The sequence below is a fragment of the Sphaeramia orbicularis genome, chromosome 7, assembly GCF_902148855.1.
Source record: "Sphaeramia orbicularis chromosome 7, fSphaOr1.1, whole genome shotgun sequence".
Classification (NCBI taxonomy): Eukaryota; Metazoa; Chordata; class Actinopteri; order Kurtiformes; family Apogonidae; genus Sphaeramia; species Sphaeramia orbicularis.
Window position 1 is genome coordinate 15,182,849 of NC_043963.1, and position 23,770 is coordinate 15,206,618.

The 23,770-nt window shown below is 37.2% G+C and overlaps 1 protein-coding gene across 1 annotated transcript in view; it reads right to left on the minus strand.

Moving 5' to 3' along the window:
* Window positions 1-20,977: 20,977 nt before the first annotated feature.
* The window catches only part of ctnnbip1 (catenin, beta interacting protein 1), a 22,700-nt gene continuing 19,907 nt past the window's right edge, over window positions 20,978-23,770 (minus strand). Inside the window, 1 exon segment of the mRNA XM_030138919.1 lies at window positions 20,978-23,758. Coding sequence (XP_029994779.1) covers window positions 23,700-23,758 — 59 coding nt within the window. The 3' untranslated portion in view covers window positions 20,978-23,699.

A 23,770-nucleotide genomic window follows, 5' to 3' on the forward strand; every position in this document is an offset into this window, starting at 1 on the left:
CACTGGAGCTCTGTTAGGAAACCAAGGAACACACACTGAAATGTTTGCTTCACTATGCCAGTGAGGACACTCAGTGAATAACAGTACTTTATCCTTATCTTAATTTTCACTGCTGAACATCTGAGCTTAAATGTAACCTGATTCTAACCTTTAAACCAAATCTTAACCCATAAAACATGGTTTTACCTTCAATTTCCCCATGAGTTAGTGTGTTGATCCAGGTCCATGCCCCCAAGATGACAGATGTCTGGAAGAAAATATACAGACTTACATTAATTTCCTTGATCCTTAGACCTCTGACCCTCAGATTATAGGAATGCACTTGTATATGCACAAACTGTGATCTATATTTATATACCTTCAGTATATCAGTTAGATATACTGCCACTTCAAGTTAACTATGTATAAGAGTATTCCATTAGATAACTACAAAAGCACTCGGACCCGCGATCACCACCAAAATTTAACAATTTGTTCCTTGTGCCAGTATCAACATTTCCTGAAAATTTCATCAAAATCCGTCCATAACTTTTTCAGTTATCTTGCTAACAGACAAACAAACAAACAAACAAACAAACAAACAAACAAACAAACAAACAAACAAACCCGGATGAAAACATAAACAGCTGAGGTAATTATTGCATTGATTAATATGTGTCAGTTCTTTAACCATTTAAATCCTAAACCTAAAATGTTCCACCTGGAATTTTTTCTTATTTTGACAATAAAAAGGTTAGATAATAAGCTGTGAGTGAGTTCGTTTGCCCATTTCTCCAGAGCATTTTTTCCCCCAAATCTTTCAAAAATCTAGCAATCATTTACAATTCACTGCATGTTATAATACTGCTAAACCGGCTGATTCTCCAGCTTCTAGTACAGGCGTGAGTGAAATTACTGTAATGACCCAATAAAATCTGTAAAGCACAATGTCTCAGGTTTCACAAACTATTGGAATTTTTACAGTTGCACAAAGTGCATATGTGTGTCAGTGATGACACATCAGGTTTTAAAGAGTTAACTCTTTCACTGATGCAATGAGTAGCTTCTCCTTTCTTTAACAACAATCAGTATGTAGCGAACATAAAGTCTGGACTATGTCTCAATGGAAAAAGGTCATGTGGTCTGATGAGTCCCTGTTCCAGAGGGATGAAGTGAGTACCCATCATGCATAGTGCGTACAGTACAAGCCTTTGGGGGCAGCATTATGATCTGGGGTTGATTCAGTTGATCAGGTCTAGATTCAGCAACTTTATGTGTCCATAAACTGAGCTCAGATGAACCTGAATATACTGAATGACCAGGTCTGATCAGTTTTATCACGACACTGACAATGTCCAGCGGTTTTGTCAGGTGGATTATGGTAAAAGATGATAACTTTCTGCATTTACCCTCTGTCTGAGGAAGAACCATTTGCCAACTCAGAGAACTGGAGCTATTTGCTGTGCAGATCTACCTGCTTTCTACACCATTTTCTGGTGCAGCATCCATCCAGTTTTACACGGGGAATGTCTTGTTATTTTCTGACACAATCCATGACATCAACACTTACTCAATCAGCTGGAGCAACAGTTGTAAATGCACACATTCAGACCAACTGGCATGAACATAATGGTCATGTCTGAAAGCTCACCATTTTTCACTAAACAAACTTACACATAAAAGTTTACAATGATTTTTGGATGGTAAGAGTTACACCTTCAAAGACATTTTTTTAGGTAATAGTTTTTTTTCCTACCCATGAAGATAGCAATTCAATGCATCCTATTATGAAATATTTTCCAGATAATGCATCAGAGGGTGGAGAAACAGTCTGTTCTAGCACAGTTTTTACACAGACAGAGGGTTTGTATGTAGGTTAATCAACAAAATCTGGACATCTATAGGAAGTGTTAGCGTCATTCTTCAAGGCTACATTTACTTACATTTCTATAGAAAAACTGTAACTTTGCTAACTCAGACAGTTTCATGTTTACATTTGTTCCATATCAGGTCAGGAACACTACTTGAAATGCATGACTACGGGTGTTGTAAAAGTTTTGTAAGCATTTAATTTATTATTCCATTATTTTGTTCCATTCCCTGTCATCAAACATTGAGGTGTAAGCTTGTATCAGCCATAGACAGAACACTGCAGCTTAATGATTAAATAAATATATTCTCCTCTAGCAGCAAACATAATTCTAAGATTAACTCTTTAATAAGATGAGTTGCATGCCCTCTCGTTGGCAGAGCGATACAGGAACACTAAATAATAAGCCTGGTAAAGCCTGCCAGGACACTGCCACTGTTAAAATAAGCGTTTAAGTGCAACCCACCCTGAAAATGGCTCCAAGCTCCATTCCTCCTCTCTGCATCACCCTTAGGATAATTCTGTCCCGGTATTCTAGGAATCTGTCTCAGGATAAGATAATCCTGGGACAGCTGCTCTCTAATTTTAAGTGTAGGGCCTGAGGATATGGGTGTCATAGAGCGAACCGAGGGCCCGCAGACACTGAAGTGAATAAAAGCTACATGTTACATGTGTGAAGGAGACACTCGTCTCATTGGCTTCTCTGACGCAGTGCTCTCATGGGCCCTCAAGGGGTCATGACCCCATCTCAGGGGCAGAAAGTGAACTGACAGCCCGTATCATGATTCACCGTGACAATTTCATCTGCGGTTGCCGTGGCAACAGCACCTGCAGACAGATGAAAGTGCTCGCAATGACACCTCAGTACCACCTCCCGTGTGTCAGAGTGTGGTTTGAACTGTGTGTGTGTTTGAGGGTTTGTCGAGTAAGAAAATTCCTACTTTATACGACACATCTAGAAGACATGCTTGTTTTGCATGTTTGCATTTGCATGTGTTTGCTTATGCACATGTCACTGCTGCAGATAAGCAGACAGCCACTGCTGAGATCTGCATTGTCATCTGATGAAAGCAGGTGCTGCCAAACTGAGCCGCTGCTGTCACTCATCAATTTCACTGTTGCATAAGGTCCAGTTGGCTCATTACTGTGCATCAACATCAGCCCGTCGATGCATGGAAATGCTCTGGGAGAATCGGTTCTCTTCCATTCATGCTAGTGAAGCTTCTGGGAATTAATATTGACATTTGAATCTGCAAAGTCTTACACGGAGGTCAAACAAGGCACCGTAATGAGCAGCGACAGACGCCGCTCTTCAGGCAGGAGGGAGTTTGGCCATTCAGTCACACATCTTCTGGTTTGTGGAGACTATTATGCCTTTGAGATGGTCCTGACCTCTGGAGCTTGTGGGGGGATTAGGAAATGATCAAGAGCCCAACCATAAAACAGTTTTCTGATTATGTTCACGGTTGAAGTAGTGGGTTATAAAACTAGCATCTTCCAAGAATGTGCAACCTTTAGGATGTATGACCTGGAACAAATGTGTTATGTCTGTCAGAAAAGGTCCAGTGGTCGAGGCTGTAGTTTTTGGTGCTTCTGATATTTCAGTGGTCGTATTACTTCTTGCATTCTGTGTCTGTTGCTGGAGGAAAGAAAAGCACCAGCCAAAGTTTTAGCTGCAGTAATGAAACAGCCACTTATGATCAATGCAGAGGCTGATTTCAGTTTGTAATTGCCAATCTTGTTGTCAATAAACTTGCTTGTGTATTGTCCTTGAGTGCCTTATATTTCTAATTAGTGCTGATTCCAGTTATTATCAACTTCCCCGGTATAATAATATTGGTTATTTCCTAAAATTCAATGTGAAATTCAATAAAATCACTCCCAGATGACATTATTGTCTCACTGCAGATTTTTTTAAAGACAAATTACATTTGTTTAGCATAATTGCCTTAGTCATATTTTTTTCCCATCATAGCACATTATGTAAAATGGAGCAGCAGCATTAGGAGAGTAAAGTCACATAGATATCATAATTTGGCCAAATGTATGACTTTTTTTTCTACAGCACATTAGCTTTAGGCAATAATACTATGAGGCTAACAGGTTTTGTGTTAAACAGCTCAATGTTCTGGATCTCATTGCATATGATATGCATCATCTATACCAAAACGACTGCTGGTGTCTCATATTATGCCTCATTCTTCAATAATGAAGTGAAAAACCATTAAAAGAGATGAAAACCTCTACAAGTCTGGTTATGCTGAAGCTGTAAAAACATCTTCAGTGACTCTGGACAGACTGGGGAAGGAACTTATGAGCATGTGTTCATTATATTTACATACACTGAACAAAAATGCAAAGGCAACACTTTGGTGTTTGCTGTAATTTTTGATGGGCTGAAATGAAGGATGTAAAATTTGCTGCATGTACACGATAGATTGATTCCTTGATAATTTTGTTCATGATTTTTTTTTATTTCCGAGCTCACCTGCTTTGCTGAGATATTCTGTGTGTGACTTGGTTCTAATAAAAGGTCTAAAATATGTAGTTTTATCACACATTGAAAAGCCACAGATGCCTCAGGGTTTGAGGGACCATTTGGCATGTTGGCCGAGGTATTGAATGTTAATTTCGCTAAGACAAATTCTCAGAAGGTTATTTTTTGAGAATTTGGCAGCACTTCCAACCGGCCTGTCCATCATATGAGCCCACATCAGGCATCTTCATCTGCATGATCACCTGAGACCAACCACCTGGACAGTTGATGAAATAACTGGTTAGCATAAATAAAGAATCTGTCAGAAATTAAGCTCATCTGCAGCTCATCGTCCTCACCGGGGTCTTGACCTGAATGCACCCTGTTGTCATATCATTGTAAAGTCTCAAAGCCATTGAAGAGGAGTGGACCAACACTACACCAAACAAAAAAAGACAACCTCATAAACTCTATCTGAAGGAGATGTGTTGCTTATATGACACTGACCCCCACTTGGCTGTATATCTGTGTTTAGATCTGTGCTGTTTTATCCTCATCCTGATAGGCTACACATGTCTGGTGGATGCATATTTCAGCAAAGCAAATGACCCCAGTAACAGATTTAAACAAATTTGTGAATAAAATTTGAGAGGAATAGGTCTATTGTCTACATAGAAAAAATTTAACACCCTTGATTTCACCCTATAAAATATTGGTTTTTGTGTGGCTTTTTTGACTTGTAAAGTTATCTTTTGAACTAACAAACAGTATGACAGTGTTTTTCAACCTTGGGGTCACCTGGAATTCAAATAGGGTCACCTGAAATTTCTAGTAATTGATAAAAAAAAAAAAAAAAAAAATACTGATAAAAAATATATTTTAGTGATTCAATATATTTTTCATTTTAATTAAAGCACCACCCACTTTTCCTACTAAAAATCAAGTTCAATTAAAATGCAGGATATAATATCTGAGAGGACATATCTTGATTGACCTGATCATGTGACCCCATGCATCGCAGTCAGAAAACCGGACCAAACAGGGAATGGAAAGACTTCTTCGCCCACCTGGCCCCGCTAAGACATCGCCAAGAGAAAAATGTCTCCGTTTTGAATCTCTGGGGTTGCCATATATTTGTGATGTTAAAATGGGGTCACAAGCCAAAAAGTTAGGGAACCACTGCATTATGACTTCACAATATAAAGAGGATAAAGAATTCCTTGTCTCTTATCTTTGACTGTAATTACGTTTTTTTTAAATTGGCAGCACTAATTATGTAGAACTTTATTTCATCTTAGATATAAGACCTATAAACATAAATACTTGAAAATGAGATCCTTTATTGTCAGTATAGCGTTCATTTTTTACCACACATTGAAATTCAACCTCTGCTTTTAACCCATCTCTAGAATATGCAGGAACACACCACACACTGCAAACTGGGAGCAGCGGGCTTGCCATAGCAGGCCCCGGGGAACAAATGGGGGGTTAAGTGCCTTGCTCAAGGGCACATCAGCCAACAACTTTTTCTGCCAGTCTGTGGAACCAAACTGGTGACCCTTCAGTCAAAAACCAACACTCCAGCCGCCCAATGGCCTCCTTCATCATCATCACATGCGGCCACGGCTGCCCTCATATTCAGTTTCTTGTAAAATTAGGTCCCATTCATACCAAACTACTGCACTGACTTTCATGAAACTTGGTGGAATGGTCGGACATGGGCTGAGGTTGAGTCAGGATTGTTAGTTTAACCTTAAAGAGACACAGGCCAACTTAGAACTCAGCCAATTACATAAAAAAACATATTTTAAGGGCTAAATATAGATGATTTAAGTGGAGGATTGTTGCTGTTCAGTCCTTCCCTCATTATGAGTGAGGTGTTTGTGAACATTTCCGTCTTTTCCTTGGTTTGACCCTCGGGGCAGACTGAGGTCAGTGTTTTTTCCTTAACAGTCAGCAGTGTCTGCTCTGTCTCTGCACTGAGCCAACACCTCTTATAGGCTCCAGACACCACGTAGTAATGGGCTGATGGATGCTTGTTCTGCCAGCTACAAATGCTGAATCACTGCACGCATTCCCAGCATTCAGCGGGATCCATTAGCATCCGTTCTGCCTTTTGTTTGTCTGCTCATAGTTCAGTTCTCAGAGGGTCGCAGCACATGGTTCATACTGTTTATTATTGTTTGTTATTTTCATATGTCTGAAGCAACTGCAGCAACAGGGGCGCAAGTACACACACCATGATTCGATTGTCTCCGTAAACATACTGAAGACGTTATATTTGTGGTTTACAGACTTCACCGTCTACCGAAAAGAAAACACGGTAATAAATACAGCTTTGAACTTGAGAGCTTGAAGTCTGTTTCATTAATCAATGCCAGAGCTGCTGCTGGTTGTGCATCTTTCTTTCCCCTCCTCAACCTCCTCGGGGGGGAATTTTATCACTTTAAGGTTTGGCTTTTTGAAGTCCTCCACGGACCGCAAGTCCTGCTGCAGTGAGTGAATTAACATGACAAAGGACGTCTGCAGAATTATCATGTGCTTCTGACTCATTCACATAAAGTCGGTTCTTATCCAAGTCAGACGTCAGACTCCAAAGAAGCGTTCGTCTTTATATAATGATTTTCTATAAGCCCTCTGCGTTTTAAGGCAGCGCTGCATTTGGCTGCACCACCTGTATTATTGTTGTAGTTGGATCTTGTCTAAACATGGTCTAAGTATATTCTCATCCTGCACAGACAGAAGCCACTTGTGTTTACTCCAGTCATCATGATGCATTCTTCTGGTCTGATGCCACAGCCAGGCTTTCTTTGTTATGACAGTCTGTTAGTAAAGGGTGTAAAGGGGAAACTTTGGCATCGGTGTTTGTTTACAGACACTATATGTGTGACATTTGTAGAATTGAGATTTTACAATCACAAAGACAGGCTGTACATAGGAGTCATTAAAATTTATTTTTCTGTATGAATAGGTTATCAGTGCATATTTTATATTTTCTTTTCTTTTTTTTGGGATGCACTGCTTGCAAAATTCTTGGCTGACACACATACGAAACAGAAAATTAAATTTTTTCCAATATCTGATGCTGATACTGATGTTAGGCTACTTTCTGTTTCTTAATTGAGTTTTTAACCCCCTTAACAAAGTAGTCTTTATTATAAATATAAAATGCTAATATTTTAAAGCCAAGTCTTGGAACCGTTCATGAAAATCTTTGAATGAAAAGAGATTCAAACATACATATTTATTAAAAAAAACATTTAAAGCAACACAACTGATAAATATCTGCCATTGTCACTGGTGAAAATACATCCTATATGTCGATATTGGCCAATATCAACAAATTTTGGCCAATAACGACATCTAATTCTTTTCTTTTCTCTTCTTTTCTTCATTTACACAAATTGCGAATTAAAGTGAGCTGACACTGCCATTTTTAATTAAGATCTTCTGAAATATCATCTCACTTTTGGACGATTGTGAGGCATCTAATATATCTGTTTCATTAATCTGGTAATCTTGTCACCAAACAGACTAAAATGTGAAGGTCGGATAGAAAGTACACAATCCTGAGATGCTGTAATAGTCAACATATCTTTCTGAATTTGACATTTTAAGACTTTACTTCTCTCTCTCGACATAGACATTACCTGAAATATAATATGTTCTGGTTGACATCGCTCTATGTCTTAAAGGGCTCATATTTTGCTAAACCTACTTTTATTAGTCTTTGGTTCATTTATTTGTGTACTTGGACCCTAATAGTTCATAAAGTTTGAATTTGAACCCTCCAGGTGCTGCAAAGCTATCTTCATCTTCATTTTGGCAAAAATCGAGTGGATTTCTAAAACCTGTTTCAATTCCTGCTTAATTTGTTACGTTTTATAACTAGTTACTTCACAACATTTGCACATATAAGGTCAAGACTTCCGATGAACATTTCTCCGAGTACAACAAAATTGTTTGTCAGTAGCAGTGGTTGTAGTAAAAACTGAAAATATGTCCAAACTTCGAGTCGATTACCTCAAATGTTCAGTTGTTGGTTGTATTAATGAACACAAGTGGCTGAATGGGACAGAGCAGCATGGTCAACAACTTGAAGGGGGTGGGGTATGAAGTGGCTCATTTACATTTAAAGGGCCAGCGCTCAAAATGACCTTTCTGGTGTCATTACTCAGAAATAGGGTTGAAGATGGACCTGTGGAGTTGAATTAATGAAGAATTCAGACCCAAGCATGGCATTTACAGTTTATGTAGACCATAGGGAAATGTTTTAAAATGCATAATTCCATTTAAAAAAGCAAAATATAACTCCTTTAAGTGTTGTTCTCCACCTTAAGAGGATGTAATAATGCATTTTAACTGCTTTCTATTGTGGGGATACCATTTTTTTAAAGCAATAAAAGGTCTTTTTGGTTGCTAACTTCCCCAATGTCCAAAACGAACCATCACAAACACCTAACAGTTCTACTTCACTTATCCGAGAATGATTCTTTTCCATTGTTATAGCAGATTTCCTGTAGATGTTGTGAAAGGGACAAAAGTTGGACACTTGCTAAGATACTTCCTCCACACCTTCGGTTTCTTCCCACGGCTTTCTCCTCTTCCCATGCGTCAGATGCAAAAAGCAGAGATGACATTCCCATACATTTATCCTACGCACTGTATCAAGTACAGGGTATAAATCTCACAGAGTAGAAGTCATGGAGTGGAAACGCTGGGGGCGGACAGGTATGTTGATCCTCGGAGTGTATTGTGGAAATAAGCTTCTGTCAAAGTGATACCGGAGCTGGAGGAGCTGGAGCAGATGGCTGGAGTTGGCGTGCCTTCAGGGAAGCGCTGTGCTGTAACACTCAGGTGGGAAACAAAAGTGGAAGCAGCAAATCTTCGTCGCAACAAGTACAGTCTCTTATGGTCACCGGATGATGGCTCTATGATGGGATGTGTGTTTCTTTAATCACCGAATGAGTGGATGCAGCACAGGTGGTCCAACAGGAGCAGAGCCTCGACCCCACAGCAGCTAAACCAACACATGGCCCACATTCACAGTGACCAGGTGCGGCGCTGAAAAATGTTCCTCATAACTTGGAGGGTTTCACTTCAATGCAATGTGGATCAATGTGCAGGTGGTGAAAAATAGAGTGCCGCAAAATGGGTTAGAGGCGTGTATGAAAAGAATTCCAACTTCACTGCCTTGTCATGTGGGAAAATAAATCCTGGAGTGTGCATTAAAGTGAGTTGATGTGTTTGGTGTCATTGCAGCTGTTGAGTGTTTGTCTGAAGTGAGTTGATGTGTTAACTGATGTGAAGGCAAAAGTGTTTGTAGCTGTAGTCAAGGAGGAGAGTGGAGAGCGGAGAGAGGCAGTGCATGCAATTACAGCAAAGGGCAAAACGCAATGATCATTTAGAATGAGATAATGACACACTCTCAACTGCGTTCCGTGGAAAGAAGTGACAGAAATGACACCGGATGGAACAAAAATGAAGTGTATTTCTACAGTACACTAGATTTAATATGCTCTAGTACGTTGTATGCAAAATGCATTAATATGCGGTTGACGTTCCCACCATAGTCCATGATTATTGTACTTTATTGTGTTTTATTGTATTTCTCAGTATTTATGTTATCTGTACTGTGACATTGAGTGCCAAGATAGGTGCCGATAAATATGTTTTTTCTTCTTCTTCTTCTTCTTCTTATTATTATTACTATGCTTAAATACCAGGATGTCCTACTGCATCTGTGTTTGTCACCTGTTACTACTGGGTCAGGTCAAGCGGTGACACGGTTCCATGTTTCGTGCTCAATGGGCTCTAATTTTGTACACACAGTCACGGAAAAAAATTATTAGACCATCAAAAGTCATCAAAAACAATGGTTATACAATCAAGTACTAACTCCTGTGTGTATCATGTGACTAAAACAGACAGAAAAGAAAACATGGAATGCCTAAAAGCACTGTTTTTGTCAGTACAATGCCATAGCTACTGATGTAAGAACTGAAGTGATTTTGGTAATTATCAAGAAAACCATGGAAAATGGATAGATATCAGCTCTGAAATTAAACTCTTTTGAGCTATTTTTGTTGTTATCAATATATCTGTCCAAACCTTTAGTTGTACCAGGCATTAAAATGAACAAGAAATTGAAGAAAACAAGGGTGGTCTAATAATTTTTTCCACGACTGTATATGAACTATATCAATGTGTGTTATATATTTCAGTAGGTATTTAAACATAGTAAGGATGATGATTCCATAACATAAAATTTTTAACCAAAAATATTTTAAAATGTGCTTGGGAACACGGTTTCATCAAAACGTCACTGATTTTGACAAGGTTTAAGTCAAAGTGCTTAACATGCGGCTCCCACAGAAAATTCACTTAAATTTGCGTAAGATGTGTTAAATAACATATCAAGCTACACTGATGTCAAAATTTAGGAAAATATATTGGAAACTTTCACACTTATTGACACAGATTTAAAGTGACATGGTTTTAATTCTTGATCCTATTTTGATGTAAGGACCAATCTGTCTACAAAACAAGTCAAATATTTGAAGCATTTATCATACATCCCAGTAATAAGCTAACAAGCGAGTGCATACAGAATAGGATAAGAGAAACATAGATTTTTCTCACAGATGGGCATGTTCCCTTGACCTGACCCTACTGAAAGGAAATGTAAATGTGTTCATTTTTATCTTTCTGCTAACTCCACCTCTAACCAAATCCGTATGCTTAAAACTAATCAGTCCTGTGAGATTGGGGGATAACAACTTGTGTATTTAATGCATTTCCATTCATTGTAAAATATGCTTATAAAATGATAAATAAAGTTGTAAAATAAATAAATAAAATAATCAGTCCTTAATCATGTCATCATCACAGCCTAAATGCAACAGCTGTCTTGTATTTTTTTAACACTATCAGTGATATTTTGTGTCCAGACATTTCTTGCGTGTACATCACTGACAATTGATCTATTCTGTTGTTTAGATGTGGGTACGTATTGAATTTTCTGGGTATTCCTACCCACAATCCTCTGCACAGTAGAATCAACATCCCATTGACTGAGCTGGACAGTGTTTACTGTGGTGGCATATCAAATCATATACTTTTTCTTATCACTTTGCATTTTACGCAACAGACGATGATGGATGTATGAGTAAAAGCGTTGTAGTTCAAAGTACAAAGTGGTATGTGGCAGTATGTACTTTGGCAGTTGCTGTATTTTTTCTTTTTAACCCATAAAGACCCAGTGTTACTTTCATGGCAGTTCCCAAATATTTTTTTCTCTATATTTAACTTTTCTTAAGTCATTAATCACAATTTATTATGACATAATCCTCTATATTTTAAATTTTTTCAGTGAACATCAGGTATTTTCCTATGTTTAATTTCCTGATCATGTAGATGTTCATAAAAGCTCAGATTAAAGTTGAGGTTTATTATATCAAAACCAAAACAAACTGAAGAACAATGAACTTTTTCAGCAAAATATAGCATTCACTGAACTTAAAAACCAGTGTGTCCATCCACTATCATTTATCAAACTCCATGAGTTTTACTGGTGAATCAATGCTGTAGAAGATGACGGTGTTTCCACGTTCACTACGGAGCCGCTGAACGTCCAAATGGGTCATATCTGATGACCATGAAAAGATGCCAAACTGTATTTTACAACAATTATTTACATGTACTGATAGGATTAGTGGATCAACAGGTATTAGACATTTCAGATCAGCTGGTAGTTTTGGTTAGCTATTGGGGCTTTATGGGTTAAGTAAAAATGATCCAATTTGGAAAGCAGCTTAAGACATTTATTGATATTGAACCTGCTCCTAAAAACATTTTTCAATAGTGATCATCATCAAATTTGTGGGTTTTTTTTTTCACAGATTAGACTTAATCCATATCTGGCAAACTGTCTGAAAAGGCTATTTTTCCTTTAATTTGTCACTTGTCTCTATATATCGTATATTGTTGTTGAAGTGTTTCTGAAGCTGAATTTTGAAGGAAACCTTTACTAAATGATACCCAACAGATCTGTGAGGTTTCTACTGAAAAATTGATGCGGCTGCAAGATCAAGGTGGAGTCAGTTGGTGTAAATATCATGTTGCATTAATGAAAACAAGCTGATATAGAACATACATGGTGCTGTCAGACATGTTTAGAGTCTTAAAGCTTTTTGTGTAAAAATGAAGGAAAGGAGCTGCTGCAAATGGTTAAATGCTGAACGCTGAGGGAAATATTTTGGATTTCACAGATAAGGATTTGCGTGCCTCAGGCCACAGAACACTACTTAAAAATCACATTGGATATTCACATTTAAGATTCAGCCTCGTGGTATGATACAGGCTAGAGGCGAAGCTCTGTTTTGAGGTGTTTAAGTGATTTTTTTATTCTCACAAGGCAGAGGTGAGGTGTCTGTCAAACTTCTATACAAGTTATACATTTTCTATTAAAACACTTGGAATCATCAGAAAAAAAGAACTGATCAAAGCTGTGTCAGTGGGATTGCAGATCAGAGAGACAAAAATAGAAAAAGCTGCATTAAAGGAGGTGTATTCCCTCTGCGCAGAGATGTTGCAAGTTGAGGGAACTGAGAGCAAATCTTATCTATTAGTCATGAGGTTTAGGGTGGACTCCAGTCTGTGTGCAGAGCTTTGTGGATGAAAGTGAGTGACTGTGCACTGCTGCATTACTCCACAGCGTGCATGCCTCACCCTCCTCTGCTCTGGATTCCTCCCAGATCTGCTAATAATGTTGAGTCATAAGGTGGGGGCCGGGAGGGGCGGGGGCAGGGGTGGGGGGGTCGCCTCCCTCGCTCCCGGAGCATCCGGACTCACGCTTTCAGCTCAGTTCACTTTGAAGATGAAAGGTGGGAATGATCACTTTCATTTGGGCTGTAAATTTACATCTTTTATCTCAGATTTATGAGGTGGAGTTATTTTTTGGTCGGGTAATGAGGGTCACATGGCATCTGAACCTCTCGCTGAAATAAAGGTTTCCTTCCAATTATTTTTTATTTAAGGGTCTGTTTATTGGTTAGAACATAATAATGAGGGAAAACTCGAGGCTGCAGCCAAGAATGTAAAAGAGGTTTCTTAGTACAGTTCATCCACAATTAATATACTACAAATATAATTATTATTTAGTGTTTTAAAGATTATTATTAATCATGCTTAAATGACACATAACTTACTATATGAAAATATTGGTGTAAATAAGAGTCATGTTGTCAACTCTGTGACAATGTCTTTTACTGAAATGGTTTTACGTGGTTTATTTTTGGAGATATTCAGAGAACCAAACCTTAAAACATCTGTAATATCTATTTTATAAAAGGGAAGTGGACTCTATCTGTGTGTGTGTCTCAGGTATCACTCAGAATCCAGAAAGAGTTGACTGCTGCAGTTTGGCATACTTATGTATTTTTGGTCAAGGAAGAGACTAGTAAAAATGGCAAGTTGATAGGACCAATATTTTGGGAGATATTAGTAATTTTGGAATACAATAGCGTTACAATCACGTTGATATGCCCAGAGTCATAGAATCATCATTGAAGTTGGTTACCTAGCAACAGGTCATCAATAGGGCCATGTTGCCATGGTGTCAAATTTCATGTGTAGAAACAGACATGCCAGCTGAGAGGTTATTCAACTGAAAATGCCAGTGGAATTTACCAAGAAAGTAAAGGAATGAACAGGATCAGAGGATCTAGAATCAGTGGTAACACATGTTGTGCCAAATTCTACTCCCTGCCGAAAACTGCGTCGCGCAGCAACTGCCGAAAAGTCAGTCATATCCTAAGTCAGCCATGAAGAGGACAAAGTGCACCAAATTCACCAAGTCACACCAGAATAGCTCCAAATATGAGCTACTAAGGTAATTTCATTCCTTTGGCTTCACAAGTTTATTCTGATGGGGGTCTAGTTTTCAGCAGTAGGCTATCTGTTTTGATTGTTATATATTTTGAGTGTTGTGTATCTGAGATTTAACTTTAGAAAGTTTTATCTATCTTACAGTTTGCACATTCTTTAATATTAAACAGATCAAAAAACATCACTGCAATATCTTACAGTAGTATTCATTACTTTATTGCTACACAGCTATGATGGTGTTAAGAGGTGGAATAATTCACACTTAATTTCATACCCTACAGTCAGAAAGGACAAAAAGTTGTGACAGGGTGAATTTGGTGCACATTGTCCTCTGCATGGCTGACTTAGGAAGGGGGAGCAGTTTTCGGCACAACAGCTGGAACTGGGGTCAGCCACGCCTCCATTCTTGTTGCTATGGTAATGCTAGGCAAGGCAAGTAGCATCCATGTGACAAAGGAATCTCCGTTAAAAGCGCAACAAACCCAATTGTCAGACAACAGAACACACTCCAAACAACAGGCACTTAAATGGGCAAATATCTAAACCAAGCTAACAGTCTGAGACCAGCCTATGCCGTGAATAATTTAATAAAACAACAGACCAGAGACAAACTTTGCACCGCTAAGCTAAAGCTAAGCAGATCCAACAGTCCAAGTATTATTTCTCTACCAGTAAAACTCACTGACTCGGACAAAGAGTAAAAATAAAAGTCACATTATGACACGAAGATAATGAATTTTGTCTTACCTTTGGTGTTTTCTGATCAAAAGCTTGGTTTTATATGAATGAAACATCTGCTTTCAGCTAATCCATTGTTTTGTGTTACATTGAAATGATTCCCACTGGAAACAAATGGCCCGTGTTAAGTGTTTTTGATAGACATGGAAACAACTTTGTAACTTAGGTTTTATTAAGTGGTATGTACAGTACAGTGCAAAAGTCTAACGATAGGTTTGTTGTTTTATGTACATACATACAATTTTCAGTTTGTATTATGATACAGCCAGGATATATGTGCAAGTATGTGCAGCATTACAAACTAACAACACTAAAGTAAAAATGTGCACATCCTTAATAGACATAAAATATAAGAAAATTAATACAATAAATCTCATATTGTCTGAACATAAGGGTTAAAAACATGTTAAGTGAAAAGGGGGGGTCACATTAAATATGAGCACTGGTTTATAGAAGCTGTTTTTTCACTGAAATGTTTGTTTTTCCTGCTGTTCATACTTCATATATATCCAAACTGGATCTAAATAAAGACACTTAGAAATGCATGTGTAGAATTAGAACTTTACTAAACCAACAACCCTAATACTGGATTTTCCACAATACTGTATGTCAAGTTAAATGATAATTTTACATGTGAAGAAAGGCAGTTTGTTGTGAAATTGTCGAAGTATGATTATATGAAAATGCTACGAAAGATGATTAGGACCACTGGATAAAATAAAGAATAAAATTAAGGTGCAATATATTTTTTTATTATTATTCTGAGAAAAAATGTCAGAATTCTGAGATTAGAGTCAGAATTCTTAGAAAAAAAAATCATAATTCTGAGGAAAAAAGTCAGAATTTAGATCTTTTTTTCTCAGAATTCTGACTTCAATCTCAGAAAAAATAATTTTAGAAAATATTTAAAACAGAATTCTGAGAAAAAAAAATCAGAATTCTGAGATTAAAGTCAGAATTTTGAGATTAAAGTTAGAATTCTGACTTTTTTTAAAAATCAGAATTCTGACTGTTTAAAAAAAAAAAATTAGACCTTCATTTTTTTTTTTTTTTAATGGCCCTAATCCTCTTCCATAAAATGCATAAACATGACAGGCCTGAAAACTCAGGTCTGCGTTTTAGATTATGTTGTGTCATTAGAACTTTACTAATCCAGCAATAATGTTGGACTGGGACTTTTGTACTGTAGTGTACATGGTTTTCAGTGGACCAGGAGGTGATGACAAATGTGAAACATAATTAAAGCTGTAAAAGTAAAATACAAATACTGAACTAAAGTGCCCCAGATTTCAGTCAGAGTATACAGCCTAGTTTACAGAATTGTCTTGTGTCTTGTATCCTCATCCTCTGGTCAAACATCTGTCCTCGGTCTGCATCCACACTCTGTTGCATAATGCGACGTGATGGAGCTGATGGCAGTTATCGGCCGGTTGGCGCTCAGACAGGCTGCTGCGTGCTGAGCTCTGGCTCTGATCTGTCTGACATCAGATAAACACAACAACGTCAAGCCTCACGTGTACAGCCTGAGAGGAGGCTTATGTTGGTGGAAACAGAAATGTGCTCCTCAAATACACTGCAGCGGGAGTGTGTTTCAGTGAGCAGCAGCAAAACGCCAGAGGACGGTCCATGACGCCGTTCCTCTGCCAGTCTGAGAGATTTAATAAAGATGATACAAATGGATTTGACCAGTATCTGTCTGGAGGGCAGTGAAATCTGAAGCATACTCTGTATATTCACATCTGCCTAAAAATGAAAGTGTAGGAGCTGTTAGTCTAGTTTTCTGTTCAAAGTTAATTTACTTTTTTGGTCATATTTTGTAGTTTTGTTCATTATTTTAGTATTTTTTGCTAATGATTTATTTTTGATTGTTTACCTTTTTTGTTTATTTAGAATATATTTTTGACTTTCATGGTTATTACTTTTATTCTTTAGTATTTAGCCCCTTTTGTTTTGCTTTTTTCAATGGTCTAGACTGTGGGCTGTATACTGTACAAACTGTATAAAACCCAAAACCTAAACCCCAGCCACTATTCTACAAACCATTAATCAAGGAATAACCACACATTTATTTATTTACATCTAGTTTTTACATTTTATATATAGATATATGGCAAAAATAGATACAAAATGAAATAAAAAAAATTGTGTAAGATACTTGTTTAGAGTGATTCCTCTGTCTATATGTTTACCAGCAGGTTAATTCTGTCAAAAATACATCTTAAATCCTGCTGATAGGAAAAACCAGGACTATTTTTTTTTAGTTTTATGTGTGTGCTGTACAGTTCCCTAAAATAAACCACCCTTATGTTGTTATCAGAGGTTATTGCTGGTTTTCTCATTGTTTTTGTTAATTTACTGGAGACATTAACCCATAAAGACCCAGTGCTACTTTTGCGCCAGTTCCCAAATGAATTTTTCTCTATATTTAAACTTTCTTAAGTGATTACCTCCGCCAAGGAGGTTATGTTTTTGCCAGGGTTTGTTTGTCTGTCTGTCTGTCTGTTTGTTTGTTTGTCCGTTCGGTAGTGTGCAACATAACTCAAAAAGTTATGGACAGATTTTGATGAAATTTTCAGGGTTTGTTGGAAATGGGATAAGGAAGAAATGATTAAATTTTGGTGGTGATCGGGGGTGGGGGGGCCCACGGGGGGGGCCACTGATCAGCCTTGGTGGAGGTCTGCACTCTCCGAGTGCTTCTAGTTTATTATATTATCCTCTGTATTTTGCATTTTTCTCTGTAAATCATGTATTTTCCTTATTTAATTTACTATATGCATATACATATAAATATATATATATATATATATATATATATATATATATATATATATATATTTTTTTTTTTTTTTAGAAATTAATGAAAATTCAGAGTAAATTCAATGTTATTATATCAGAACAGAGAAAACTGAAGAATAAATGACTTTTTCAGTGAAGATATCAATAACTGAACATAAAACAAGTGTGTCCATCCACTGCCATTTATCAAACTCCATGGATTTTACTGGTGAATTCATGTTGTAGAAGATGATGGTGTTTCCATGGTAACTCCGGAGCCTCTGAATGTCCAAATGGGTCATATCTGATGACCATGAAAAGATGAATACTGTATTTTACACCAGTTATTTACATGTATTGATAGTTGATTGTTGATTGTTGAATCACTTAGTCTAGGGATGTCAAACATGTGGCACGGGGGCCAAATCCGTCCCGCCAAAGGGTCCAATCTGGCCCATAGGATGGATTTGTGAAATACAAAATTTACACTGAAGATATCAACAATCAAGGGAGTCAAAAATCATTTAAATTCAGATTCCACATACAGACCAATTAGATTTCAAGTGGGTCAGACCAGTAAAATACTATCATATTAAACCTATAAATAATGACAACTGCAAATATTATCTTTATATAATATTATAAACGTAAAATTACATGAAAATGTTTATATTAAAAAAACGTTATTGTACAAAAAATGTGAAAAACCTGGAATGTCTTAAGATAAGTAAATGCAATTGTACCAATATTCTGCCTGTTATTACATGTTTCATGTATTTGTAATTGTAATGCAAGTTGTAATACACATGTGTAAATGATAAACTGATAATCTGAGGCAGAATATTGTTAAAATTGCACTTGTTTTTCTAAAGACTTTTCCAGTTGTTCATGTTATTCAGGTTTTTGGAGATGTAAACATTAAAATAATTTAATTTGACTTTTTTCACTGTTATGATTTTATGAGTCCAGCCCACTTGAGATCACATTGAGCAGAATGTGGCCCCTGAACTATAATGAGTTTGACACCCCTTGATTAGTGGATCAACACGTATTAAATATCTTATATCAGTAAATGCTGTGGATGTTTGGGTCTTTATGGGTTAAAACACAGTGAGTTAGTAAAAAACATAATATGGTGCAACTGACCCATATTTTGCTTCTTCTCCCTTTGAGTTTTGCATTTATTTTATTAGCAATTACAGTCAGTAAGACTTCCTCTTGTCAATATTCTATGGGTTCAAAATGGAAAATCTATGAATAAATCCTTCAATGAAGCTGATCCTTCATACTCATGCCCAGTAGTAACTCCACTGGACGCTAATGGGGTAACATAACTATCACCAAACGACAGTGGGAACCAGAGGAACGCTGTCACCATCCAACAGGTACAGTCCTATGTGGAACATGAGTTATTTACCGACAGATGGTGGTTTTATTCCCGGAGCTGGCGTCCTCCAAATTGTAGGATTCTGGTGCAGCTGGGAATGTCATGGGAACAGTGAGCAGATGTTCATGATTCACAGAGGAGAAACAAGGAGCTCCATTTCCAACTTAACGACGTGATATAACACCTAATGTAGACATCTGCATCAATTAACACCTGACAGCAAAATATAGACTGACTGATGGGTTTTTATGGGAAAACGACTGTTGTTTTTTATCAGCCAGTGTTTGTGAAAATGACAGAATATTTCATTATCAAGGTTTTCCACCTTTTTTCTGTGATTTTACGGCTCAATCAGCTGTTTATGAGCGTTTTTCTTCAGTTTATTCTTTTTTTTTTTTTTTTTTACAGATATCCACTCATTTCTGATGCACTTTTGTAACATTACCTGTGAGGTTAGACGTTAGAGACTTCACTTTAATCTATATATGACTGTGAACATAATCTACATCTATATGTTTGAAACATAATTCAGTTCAGTTCAGGTTGTTTCAAATATGCAACAAAAGTGAAGTATTTACACCAGTTTTTATTTTCATAGTCAGTATTCCACAAACTTTGGACCTACTTTCATAAAAAATTGACAAACCGTTAACTAGCCAGTTCAGAATATATTCACAATATACTGTGTATGTGACAAAAATTAATTTCTAAAAGAATAAACGTTCCTGACTGTTTTTACTCCTCTCATCATAAACTCTCAACATTTCTAGACCTTATTTCAAACCTCATCTTTTCACACTGGCCTCCTACTTTTATTTTATTTTACTTATAATATTTTGTCTCCATTCTTCTGTTTGTGTATAATTTATATTAAGTGTATTTTATTGTATTGTTTTATTGTTCTTATTCTGATTGGGAGTAGTAGCAGTAACAGTATTTATGTGACTTTGTAAACCAGCGTGTCTGAACTGAAAAACATTTAAAATTTTGTGCTAAAAACATGGAATACATTTAGAGTTAATTGGCTGTTTTTCTCTCATCAGTAAAACAAACCTAATGTCCATAATGTCTGCTGTCTTTCACACTAGATTCAATATTTTACATCATAATATGTACTTATGAACATTAAGTATTTTATATTATGTTGAATCATAATTTAGGTGTGATTTGTTGGTTTCAGAATAGATGTAATGACTGTCTGTTGTGTATTGTAAAAAATATATATATATATTGTAAAAGCACTTAAAATACAGTGGCAATATTATTGATCGTCACTCCTTTGTATATTCTTTGACTATTGTTTTTTATGCTTCTTTGTTTGAGATAATGATAAAAACCAGTTGGGTTTTTTTTTTTAAATCTCAGCTGCAGTTTATTGTATTTTGATGTTTGTTTTTTTTGCATTTCTTTTTATTGTACAAGCAAATTATTACATAAATACCTGCTACACTTGTGTCAAATGGCTGAAAAAAACAAACATATTTTAAACAACTGTAAGGTATTATTGTTACTTTTCTTGTTGAATGTTTTTAACATGCAGATTCTTTTGTCACCCACTGATGATAATGGATGATCTGAACAGTTAAACTCAGATTCTCAACAGTCTGGTTTAAGCACCGCAGGCTTTCAGATAAGATCAACTATGTACAGTTGTTTGAATACAAACTCAACAAAAAAGTCTTTTTCTTCTAAACATACTGATAAAAAGAAGAACAAAGCCATCATTTTACCTTTATTATGACTTTGCTGAATACTTCTCCCCTGATGCCCAGCATGTGGTCTTATCTGCAGACGAACCGCAACTCATTCAGGAATAACTTCCTCATCTCTGAAGGAAACACTTTATTACAGAACAAACAAAACATTCACTGTTTAAAATGTCTTTAATGGTTCAGTTGGTATAGGATTTGGAAGCATTAAGTCAAGACATGGTCAGCAGCCGTACGAAACAAAACCAACTAATTCAACTTGGAGGAAAATAAAATACAAAGGCAACACAGAACCCCCCTCCCAAAAAAAAAAAAAAAAGACAATTAGGCAACGTTGGGTCATCACAGTAAAAAGATACACAATCCTAGTCAAACTCAACAGCATGCTGAAAATCAAAACTGCTAGCAAGTTCAATGATGATCACATACGCACACACTCACATCCACACACTTCACTCACACACAAAGTGAACAGAGGCCGTTGGACGACCCTGACAGGTAAAATATACAGTAAGACGCCTTTAGAGGAACAAAAAACAATGCATAGACAAATAAAGAATGTTTTAAAACAAAAGTAAACATAAAAAGACAAATGTCTTTGTCAGAAGGCGGACAGCGTGGTGGACCTGTTGGCTGGTTACATTGCCATGATTGCTGAGGACATTCAGATAAGAGTTATTGCCAACAGAATAGAATGGATAACGCTTACCCATACAAAAGGATTTTCACCCCCTGGAAACATCGTCAAAGAGATAGTAGCTTCCACAAACGTCAAGAATGTACAAACAGAGGTCGAGGCCTTAAAGATCCTCGGCTCCACTTGAATGAACGTTAAAAACCACGAGGCAGACATGCTTGGCTTTAAAACATTACGTTACAATTATTTTAAGTTATACAAGTTAACAAACGGTACTTAAAACACATTTAATATTGAGCATGTCACTAGAAAAAACATGTTGCTTGTTAACAAATATTCATCTGAGCTATTCCAGTTGAGTCAATTAACACAGAAGATATATTTTTTAAATTACAGGAGTAAAAATATGGTTTCCCCTTAAAAAGGTTTTTTTTCCTCAACTGAATCAAACATAGAATCTCTGTGCTAATTATCAAAATGTATATTTTGCAAATATCCCACTGATAATAGTGCAAGAGATACAGTACAGTCAGGAATAGCACACAGTTCTAATGTTTGGCTTCATGTTTAGTGACAGGTAGTTAAAAGTTAGAGTTTATGTGATTTTAGTGTGAACGAAGCCATCGCTGATAATGTTTACTCGTGTCCGACTTCTACTATCTACGTGTTGTTTGTCTTTAATGATACGTTTGAGGAGCAGGGAGTAGGTGGATTCAGTAAACAATAAATTACAACAGCTCATCTCTTCAGTTTTCTTAACCATTTTGTGTATTTTATCTTACAGATATGAAATAACAAAAAAAAAAAAAAAAAAAATACAATTGGCACAATCGATTCATTATTGTATTTTTCCAACTATCTGTACAGTTAAAAAGGTTTAATATGTCACAATGACGGTGTGTATACCTGTGTTTCGTGTTGTCTGTGATTTGTGTCTGCTAGTGTTTTTAATTCTTGTGCTTCCCTCGTGAGAAAAGCGTCGTTGCACTCAACAGCCTCAAAATAAAGCAGCAGAAGAACAAGAGGCCTCATTTATAAAACCACTGCACCCATTCCACGTGGGTTCGACACAGAAAAACTGTAAATATAACAGAACCGCCCCTCACCTCAGCGGGTTCCTGTTGAGAGAATGGCATTGATTGCATTATGAGTCAAGTTATTATTCCCTGTTGAACCCGTAATTAAACATGAATGATTAATGACAGGCTGTGAGAGTTTACATACACATCCGTCAGCCTGTCAGGTTGGAATTTGTCCATGTAGAGATGTCTGTGTCACAAATCGGCAAAGAAATGTGCGAAGTTTAATTCAGGTGTTAGAGATTTTAACCGTTTTCTGTGTTAAATGACAGACACTCAATGTCTCAGAGTGAAATCAGTTAAAAACTCATTATTAGAAAAGCAAATTAGACATTAGATACAGCATGTTCTGGATAAAAAATCTACTTTTATCTGCGAGCTAAGACATAACTTCTATGTACTGTTTGTTTCGTGTTTGATTTTCCTTGAAGACAGTGACGTAAATGCACTGATTCTCTTCATTTTACATCTTCCCGAGCAAAATGTTTATAAATGAGGCCCCTGATGTGACAGAATACAAAAGCCTTAATAACAAAACAGCTAAAAAAAAACAAATTAAGCTCCATTAGGGAAAGCAGAAATAATAAAATCTCTCCCCTAACACTATCGATCATCACGCTCACTGCTTGACCAAACTATATCTCTCATTGCTTTTAACAGCTGCTCCTGGTCTGTTTTTGTTTTTTTTCGGCGACCAGAGCAGATTGAACACGTAACACTGTCTAAAATCTGAACACAGACCAAAACAAAACAAAGCCAACCCCCTGACTAAATAAAAATAAAAACAAAACACTAAATTGATAATTCATCCACACTATTCATGAGTGTTTCCACCTTGTTGCCAAGGTTTGAACCCACAGTGACCCACTTGAGTGCATCTCAGGTTATTGGTGTGCCGGCGTGTAAGAGGAGGCGTAGGGGAGGGAGAAGGTCGGGGGGAGAGCGAGGCGGCGGCATCGGTGGCGGCGGCCTCCTGTTGGGGGGAGTGGGGTGTGATGGGGTCTCTTCCCTTTCCTCTTCTGTCCCCGCCTCACGCCCCTCCTCTCCTGAGCTCGTCAGCGTCGTGTTTGTGGAGTTTGGCTTGTCGTGGACCACGTGCGGGGAGGAACGGGGGCGGGGCATGATGCGGTGGGGCTGAATGGGGTGGGGGGGGGCCCAGGGTCACTGCCGCCGATCCTCCGTCTCTGACCGTGAGAACGCCATCACTACGTCCTCTGCACCTAAGAACCGCA